General features: G+C 40.0%; 1 protein-coding gene across 1 annotated transcript in view; it reads right to left on the bottom strand.

Annotated features, from left to right (window-relative positions):
* Positions 1-4,630: 4,630 nt before the first annotated feature.
* LOC143295397 (organic solute transporter subunit alpha-like) overlaps positions 4,631-10,030 on the bottom strand; it is a 21,300-nt gene continuing 15,900 nt past the window's right edge. Inside the window, exons 5-7 of the mRNA XM_076607069.1 lie at positions 9,419-9,530; positions 7,078-7,330; positions 4,631-5,931 (exon numbers count right to left, since the gene is read on the bottom strand). Of these exons, the coding sequence (XP_076463184.1) occupies positions 5,330-5,931; positions 7,078-7,330; positions 9,419-9,530 (967 nt within the window). The 3' untranslated portion in view covers positions 4,631-5,329. The remainder of the gene's footprint in view (positions 5,932-7,077; positions 7,331-9,418; positions 9,531-10,030) is intronic.

Raw genomic sequence — 10,030 nt, 5'->3', positions numbered from 1 at the left:
CATACTGCTGTGCACCTAGAAGTAACTGTGTTGTCCATGATCATCTGATTTGTGCGAGTGTTACAGGTTGAGTTATCGTTATATCTGCTGAACGGATACAGTTGTCCCTAGATAACTTGACAATGTGGGGACTGGGGAAAAAAAGTTGACTTATCAGATGGTCGGCTTATCCAATGTTTTCTCTTTCTCTCTAATTCTCAACACATGGAATTTGAAAGGTACTAGAGCTGTAGTGGTAGTTTCATCATCGCACCCGAGTAGATGTTGGAAAATTCTTAAGTTTGAGTTTGGACTTCCAATGAGGCATGAGTTTAACAAGACACTCTCAGTGATACAGAGAGAGAGAGAGAGAGAGATTTGAAATAAGGGACAGACTTTTTCAGTAGTTTTTAGGTGTTTCTTTATTTATACTGCTCTGGAAAATATTGCTGAAAAGATAACACAATGACAATTAAGACTCATTCAAGGAATTGTTTGAACTGATTAATGGAATATTGATTTCTCAGGACAAAATTCACTGTCAGCAGTGTGTGTGTACAGGCACTCAGATCAGCCAACGAAGGCAAGCACAGTACAAAGTGATTACTTTGCCACAGGAATACCACTGAAAGGAGCATAGAACCAAAAACAATCAAAAACCACACACACAATTATTTCTTTAAAAAAAATCATGTGTCTGTAACTGCTCAGATAAGCAAAATAAGGCTAACGTAGCATAAAATAGTTATTCTTCTCTGGAATACAGGTATTACTAAAAGGAGAACAGAAAAAGAAAATGTTTGAATTAAATTTGTGATTTTTTTTTCAAGACAAAAATTGTCAGATCTGTGTCTACAGACACTCAGATCAGCCAACTAAGGCAAACACAGGACAAGGTGATTCATTCGCCACTGGCTTGCTTTTTGCATCTTTCTGTGTGTTGAGCTCCACATGATGGCAATTGGGGGGTGGGGGGGGGGGTAGGTTTGGTTGTCTTGTCCAGTTCATGCAGCTTTGGACATGGGGAAAACCCATCAGTGAATATGTTTCCTGACAGCTGCACCTCCAAACTTGGAATAGATGGAAAGAATCTTGCAGTTGAAGATGCTTGCCAGAGTGTTTATTTGCAAAATACCTATTTAGGCTCCTGGCTGGACGATGCACTCAATATCTATGCAAAACACAGACTGCATTTCGCCTGATGGCAGTTTTTGGCCTGTGTAATAATCTGAATACATTGCATACAACTTAGGAAGAACATCGTCAGGTGGTGAATGAAGACAACACTGAAGGATGTCGTGATTCAGGTACAGGTCAAGATTTGTGACAAGTTAAGCACAATCCTTATTCTCATCTCGTGACACTTCTTGTGCTGGTGTGCCATCACTGACCTCTATCTTGGCAGGCAGTTTCCATCACTGACAATTTTTATGGGAGACAGCAATTGTGCATCATCAGGGAACCAGAAAGCAGCATCTCCAACAGCGGCTAATCCAGTTTTGTTCAAGTCAGCAGGATGTTACAGGATGGGCATGTAGTGTGACTGGGTAATTTGATGCCGTTTCAACAATCCTGCCAGTGTCTTTGACTGCTACAAGCTCAAATTGCAAGACCTGGAAAACCTGAAGGTTTAATATGTTGCACCTGTCAGTGTGGCGAATCATGAGATTCATTTTTTCTGTACTGTACCTTCATGCTTTGGATAATTCCTCGATCACATGGGCGGAGTTTGCATGTTGCATTTGGTGGCAAGAACAGAAGCTGAGTTGCTCTCAGATCCTGAATGTGTGGATGAGCAGGGCAGTTGTCAAGGAACAGCAAAACATTGCAGTGTTGGCTTGTCAAAGAACAATCAAAACCTCTAAACAGGTCAGTGTCATCCATGCATTGGAAGTATATTGCACTGGCATTCCTTTAAAACAGCGTGGACTTCAAAACCTACGAACAGTAAAAAGTGGATATTTCTCTGTGCTTTCCACATTTGCCCATACTACGACAGTATTCCTATGTTTGGCCTTTTTTCCACCCAGACACTTGAATGCCAGTGTTTTGTCTGGTAGTAATCTCCAAATCCGCGCTGTTTCATCAGTACTGAACACGTCTTTTGTTGGTTTCAAAACATCTCCACCCATTATCTGTTGACTCTTCTTCAACTGCCCTTCTCTCCCCACTAATTACTTATAACGTGATATTGCGCAATTTCTTGAACCAGCCCTCGCTGCAGTTCGTCATAAATTCCAAGTTGATGTTAAATCTCTTCTGCTTTTGTCTTATAGATCCTGTTATCCATGTCCACGTTCGGTGGGTTATGGAAACAAGACCATACCCAGCATGCACACCCCCGAGAACGGAGTATGGCTGCATACATGGTGGGGTAAAAACGGTCATACATAAGAGTTAACGCGGGAGTTGCAGCCCACAAACGAAGAAGAAGTCTTCATGATTTGCCATTTGACTGGAATGTTGGATGATTTGGTTTGAGTAAACCACTTGCACTTCTGAACATGGTCAGCCCCCTGTAATGATGCTGCCTGTACTTCCCTTTGTCTTTCAGAATTCCGGTCTCTGTGTTTGGTGCAACACTATTCAGCAAGTTCTTTCCTCTTCTTTTTTATGGGTTCATTTCAGCAGTATTTATCAAGTCAATTTTCCTTTTCAGGTTTTCGTTTGTCCATGACTGTTTCCACTCACTTTCTCTGCAAACTTTTACAAATCCAAAATGGGAGAAATTGTAAAAGTGTGTCGGCTCACAAGCGGGCAAAAGCACGCACTGCATCGGTTTCTTCTAAAATACATCTGGTGTCGTCAGGTAAAAACACTGCAGGCAAGGATCCTTGGTAGGAAACGCAGGTAGAAATAAATTAATCACCCCATGAAGAAAAGCCTGTCACACAACTAGTTGTGTGTGTGCGTGTACTGGTGTGTATTGGTATTTTGAACGTCAAAAGTTGACTTGTTTAATGCATTCAGTATCAAAATGACATCAGGATTGGGTTTTTTTCCTTCACCGGCAACATTTTTTTTGCCAGTATGCACAGTTTAGCCCTTAGAGTGACGTAGCTCACGGCTCCAACGCAATACACAACAAACAAAACGAGTGTTCTGTACCTTTCAAACACCATTTTTCTGAAGGATAACAACTTGAGTTTTATAAACCCTGTGAATTAAGAAAGCTAGCATCGGCAAAATATGTAATTAGAGCAAATGCTACAGAAAATTCTGTCAAAACTGTGATTAATATACGGTCTGTCAAACTTTTTTTTTTCGAAACGAGCGAAACAGAACGGAAATCTAGAAACTATTTCTACATACGTGTCAGATACTATTAATCAATCAAATGTTGATCCACAAAATGTTGCTCCGATTATGAGCACTTCACCAGTTCCATTATGGGAATTAACGAGAGCAGCTTTTGACATTTAATATTGTGACATTAAGAAAGATGAAAATCCCAATATACTAGCTTCTCGAGTCAAATCACACTTGTCTGAAACATACCCCCACCACTTAAAAATATATACAGACGGTTCTGTTCTAGAAAATCAGTTTGCTGTTTCTGGATATGCAATTCCTGCTTTGAAAATTGAAAAGTCATATCATATTGGAAAGGGCTTCTCAATTTTTACAGCTGAATTAATTGCCGTCCTTATGAACATATCTAATTGATCTGCCCCTAAACTTGATTAATGTTTTATTTTGTGTCGATTCAAAATCAGTTCTGCGGTCTATCAAATCAGGTTGTACGAACATTAATTATAACATCATTTTTGAAATAAGATTTTTGATTCATTGTATTCAAATGAGAGGAACTAATACTGAAATGTGCTGGATTCCCTCACACTGTGGGCTTTTCTCTAATGAACGTGCAGATCATCTTGCAAAGCTTGGAGCTAAAAACGCTTTAAATACAATTGAACTTCCTCATCGTTTATCATCATCTGAAATGTGTAATATTGTTGAAAGAAATATGCAAAATTCCTTTCTGTCTTTAGAAGTTAACACTTCTGCCTTATCAAATGCTAAAAGAACTGGTAGGGCTGTTAAGAGCATGGCATTTAGGTTATTACTAAATGCCCCATACACAAAATATTGTGAAAATATTGAATGCATTTGCAAGGAACGTTTAACGGTAGAGCACGTTTTAACCCACCGTTTAGTAATGAAACCTTTTTTGCCTCCAGAAATTACGGAACACATGTTACCCGTTTCACATGTTAACATTTTTTGGAAAAAGTTATATATTTCAAACTGTTCTTTATTAAAGTTAGCTAGTTATGTGTTAAACAGTCCAGTTGGTTGTTTATTGTAGGTCCCCACATGAACCTCTTTTCAAATAATAATAATCTACAGAAGTAGTGCATGCAATATTTGATTATTGATATTTTTTTGTCAAAATCCCGCTTTCCCCGTCCCGCCTCTCACACACACCCTTCCAGTATTATGTTTTTTTTCTTTCTCCAATCACTGACACTCACCTCTCCATTTTAGATTTTGTACTTTATCTTTTCCACATTCTGTTCTCTCTCTCTCTCTCTCTCTCTCTCTCTCTCTCTCTCTCTCCCTCTCTCTTTCTCTCTCTCTCTCTCTTCCTTTCTTTGTCCCCTCCCCCTTCCCCCCTCCAACCTCAACTGCCCCCCTTTTCATTCGAATATACAGAAATGTCGATTTCTAATTAATAATAACAATCTAACAATCATCATTGTGATACAAATTATAATAATCCAAACAATAATAATAATATCATTTATTTTCAGTCTAATATCATCATCTTAGATGAACAGACTATAAATAAATAAACGAACGATGACTGTGGCCAAAGAAATGTGTTGACTTAACCGATGATTCAACGTAGTAGTTACACAGGCACAATTGTAATTAAATTTTCAGAGCAAGATAATTCATGAAATAAGAGCCTAGTATCATTAATGTCTCTCTGTCTGAAAATAATGCATACAGTTTTGCTCTGAAACAGAACGTGCTGGACAGATAAGTAGTCTGATTAAATACTTTTGTTTGAGACCAAGTCTGCATATTGCAAGTTACATGTGAGAAACGGACAAGGGCTGAATTGTGAGCAACTGAAAACACAACACTGTGACCATTGGATATAACTGACTCCACTGAAGCATGTGTGTAGTTTCTTGTTATATAAACTAAAGAATCACTTTTTTCTGAGATTTTTACAAAGTGATTGCATCATAGCATCAATCTGATTTCACTTTCACATCTGTTTCTGGTTTTGGTCCCAGAGAAGCACTTACCACTTTCCTTTTGCATTAGGTCCCCAAGTCTAGGGTTTTTTCTTTTGATATAGTTTTGGTAGATGCCCTAAAAAGTTGATGTGTGGCCATCACAGACGGACATTGATGCTTTCTGTCGAACCTTCAGTGCCAGTAGAACCAGGTTTCTCTGTGGTGGTGGTGTCAGCACGGGCCAGGACATGACTGTGACTGGCTATTTCATCACCAACATTTGATTGGTGTTTGTGGTCTGTGTTTTGTTGATTCTCACTGTATAGGATCTTGTCTTTGTCCGTTTGTATTGTGCTACACTTCTCATCGTTACGGGCTGTTGTGTGAAACAGTTCGCCTTTGTCACTGTATGCAGTTCCAACATCAAAAGCTGGATTGACCACCCCGGCAGTGTCATCCACATGATTTTCAGTGTTTAGCTGGACCTCACTCACATCACTCTGACCTTGGGTACTGTTTTCTTCATTCACAGAATGGTTTTGGTCTTCATGTTGTGGGGATGGCATTGATTCAGGCAAAGCCTCCAGCTTTGTGGAATCGATGTTTTTCTGGCTGAGAGGTACGCCAGAGCTATAGATATCAGCAAGACTTCCTGTCTGTGCCTCCAGGACAGCATCCATTGCCAAAGGGCGACGGTAATACACACGAGCCATCAATGACAGTAAAAACATCTCCACCACTAACACCAGGTTTTGCCACTCTGGAAGAAAAAAACAGAAATGAATTAAGTTACCAGGAGAGCCAAAAATAACAGATCCAGGACCTGAGTTCATACAGAACTAATAATTTCCGACATAAAGTTTGTATTGATAGATAATTAACATGCTCTCTTGCCATTGGGAAGTTCAACTGGTCTTCAGACCAGGTTTTTATCTCTGGGCAAGGCATTGTCTGATTAAGATAAAATATATCAACCACAAGAAAGTGGTGGGAGAGCCCCCACTCTCCCCACATAGATATAGATATATAAATATATGAAAGTTACTGGTAATAGTATATAGAAAAAAATATTGGCAATAGTATGAAAAGAAGAAGAAGAAGAAACTAAAAAGAATTAAAAGGGGAAAAAAGTTTACAAATATAAGAGAACAAAAAAATATCATTTTTTTAATATTAAAAGAAATTCTTTTAGAATTATTACATCTTTGACATTTTCTTCTTATTTTTTGTGTATTACTTTTACTCTCTTTTTTTATATATACTATTGCCAATATTGTTTTTATCTGCATACGATATATATATATATATATATATATATATATATATATATATATATATATATATGGGACTTTCCCTAATGGAGCTCGATTTCCAGACTCAAATTTTCACTTTTTTTCATAATCTTTTAATAGTTTATTTTTGTTTCGTCTCACTTGGTTCTCTCTCGACATGAATGGCACATCCCTGCTGTTAATTGTGAATAGCAAGCATTCTCTTGGTATTCTTGGTCCAGGGATCCTGAAGAAGCCCTATGGGCGAAAATTTAAGAGAAAAAAAATGATAGGAGGACAATTATTTTCATTCTCCTGCATCTTTTTGTTCTCATTCCTTGTTGAATTATTTTATGAAGATGTGTTAGCAGTTCCAGGATTTACCCCTGGGGGGAGGAGGAAAAAGAAAAGATATAAACATCCCTCTTACCATTTATTTGGAAATAAGAAGAGGTCAAATAACAGTAAAACAAAACAAAAACAAAAAGCCAAAAGTCGTGACAACAAACAACAACAAACAAACAAAACAAAAAACACGCCATGAAACAACAAACTATGACCATTCATCACGGGAAAAGATAAAGGGAAAATAGTGAAAAAAAAAACCCCGGAAAGTGAACCCTCTTTAGTCTGACCATTCATCTGGAAATAGGAAGAGAGGCCATTTTTGCAGGGCGGCAGGTCATAGCGCGTAGGCATCCTGAAAATGGACCCCTGGACGTTGAAGAAGATCTGCACCAGCTGCAGAGCCAGCTGCTTGGGTCTGGTGTTATGGGTGGTCAGATGCTGCCGCGTGCTCTCGTGCAGGGCGTTCAGTCCGTAGATAGCCACGATGGTGGACGTCAGTTTGAACGTAGTCAGGTAGAAGTAGGAATCGGTCAAATCGATCTGTCAACAACACACCCACATAAATCAGTCATATGGATCTGTCAACCACACACCCACAGAACTGTCAAATCGATCTGTCAACCACACACCCACAGAATTGTCATATCGATCTGTCAACCACGCACCCAAAGAACTGTCAAATCGATCTGTCAACCACGCACCCAAAGAACTGTCAAATCGATCTGTCAACCACACACCCACAGAACGCAGTCATATTGATCTGTCAACCACACACCCACAGAACGCAGTCATATTGATCTGTCAACCACACACCCAGAGACCTCAGTCACATCGATCTCTCAACCACACACCCAAAGAACTCAGTCACATCGATCTCTCAACCACACACCCACAGAACTCGGTCAAATCGATCTCTCAACCACACACCCACAGAACTCGGTCAAATCGATCTATCAACCACACACCCACAGAACAGTGACATCGATCTGTCAACCACACACCCACAGAACTCGGTCATATTGATCTGTCAACCACACACCTACATAACTCAGTCACATCGATCTGTCAACCACACACCTACGGAACTCAGTCACATCGATCTGTCAACCACACACCCAAAGAACTCGGTCATATGGATCTGTCAACCACACACCCAAAGAACTCGGTCATATTGATCTGTCAACCACACACCTACGGAACTCAGTCACATCGATCTGTCAACCACACACCCACAGAACTCGGTCAAATCGATCTATCAACCACACACCCACAGAACAGTGACATCGATCTGTCAACCACACACCCAAAGAACTCGGTCATATGGATCTGTCAACCACTCACCCAAAGAACTCGGTCATATGGATCTGTCAACCACTCACCCAAAGAACTCGGTCATATGGATCTGTCAACCACACACCCAAAGAGTATAGACTCTGTGAACCATACACCCAAACAACACCAGTGGTGCTGTTCTTCCCATAGGCACACAACTGATGCTTAGAAGAAGCATCAGAGCTAATACTTGTCCTCAGCTTGAAGCCAGAGCTGCTTTTTTGTTTCCCATCAGATTACATCTAGATAAAGGTACAGGAGAATAAAACCAGAAATGCTGAGAAAAAAGCAAAAACTGTGAACTAGAACAATAAGCATCTTTACAACGCTGTTTAAGTCAATTCAAATAAAGTCTCAAAATACGTGTAAGATTTCCAAAGTAGAATAATCTTGTTTCACCCCTTTCTCTGATTGAACTTCACTGCCAGATTTCCCGCTTTCCTGGCTGAGAACAGTGTATGAAATTGTTGTAGTCTGATTAAATCACCAACCGTGCCCCATGTTACCTCTCTGAGACCATCCAACTCTTCACTGCATCGCCATCCCTCTCTTTCTCCACAGTTTAAAAGTATCCAGTTGCTGGAGACTGAAATACTGAGGTGATCATTGAGGAGATCGTCCTTCACTGACCAGCACACTCGTCAGCACCAGTCAAGGGTCAAGGCATGTACATCTTTCTTCTTCTTCGTTGTCTTCTGTTTTTTCCGTCAACTCTTACCTAGAATCAAATCAAAACTCGTCCCGGAATACTGGGACCATAAAAAATTGTGGTTGCGTGCTACCCACTTCAAGCTGGGGTGTTTCTTTGGTAGTAATTTTGTTTGTTTGTTCGTTATTTTTTGTCCGTTCCACGAAACTTCCATTATCTCAATAACGGACATATCACATCATTATTACAACATCGAATTATAAGAACCTTTAGTGTTAATAAATGCTAATACTGGCAGTCAAACATCGGGATTGACGTGAAGCACCAATCTACCGAAAAAGAACTGAGAAACGACCACATCAGAGGCGCCGGTGTGGTTGCGTTTTCCAGCATTCTGATGTGTGGCGAATTATCACCACAATTGATTTCTTCAAGTTAGACCGTTGGAAAATTAACTAGATCGGCGGCATAAGCAATAGAAACACATTTCTCCGGACTGTCCACGGAACAGGCATTCGGCGCGCGCGCGCGCTCACACACACACACACACACACACACACACACACACACACGGCACATTTATTTCTTCCTTTTTCTGTTTTTGTTGTTAAGATGAGAAGTGGCTACGTTAGTATATATCGCCTTACCCCGTGCATATCGTATTTGTCGTCGGCCCACATAACGGCGGAAATGAACTGAATTATGGGCTGGAAAATGGCGGTCTGCAAAATCATCAGTCTTACGGTTATCAGACTCCTCCTGAAACAAGAATCACAAACGTCCTCAATGGTTGCTTAAAGGAAAAACGACGTGAAAACGAAACAGAGATGAAGAAGAAATGAAGAAATGGAAAAGGAAAGGGGGCAGCAGGAGCAGATGATGAGAAGAGAAGTAAAAAGTCCTGAAAGGGGTTGAGAACGTTCTGGGGACGGCAGGTACACACTGCAATCACCACAACGTGTGACGGGCCATCAAAGAGAATTCCTTCCTTGGCAGATTATCTGCAGGTAGAGGTTATAAGTATAAACATATATAATTAAGAAAATGAGGAGGGGGGAACGAAAACTTACATGTTGAGCTGTCAGATCTTTTGTCATGTCTCTGGTTTTATGTTTACTTTTTGCCCTTTTTTTTGTTCTCTTTTGATTTAATGTGCTGTCTCCCATTCTCTCATCTCGTCTGTTTTATGTTTGTTTTGGACAATTGTTTTTGCTCCTTTGTATCGTTTGAGGTCTCTATGTCTTTGCTCTTTTGTCTTT

This window comes from Babylonia areolata, chromosome 20 (genome assembly GCF_041734735.1).
Source record: "Babylonia areolata isolate BAREFJ2019XMU chromosome 20, ASM4173473v1, whole genome shotgun sequence".
Lineage (NCBI taxonomy): Eukaryota > Metazoa > Mollusca > Gastropoda > Neogastropoda > Buccinidae > Babylonia > Babylonia areolata.
This window is presented reverse-complemented; position numbering and strand designations above follow the sequence as displayed.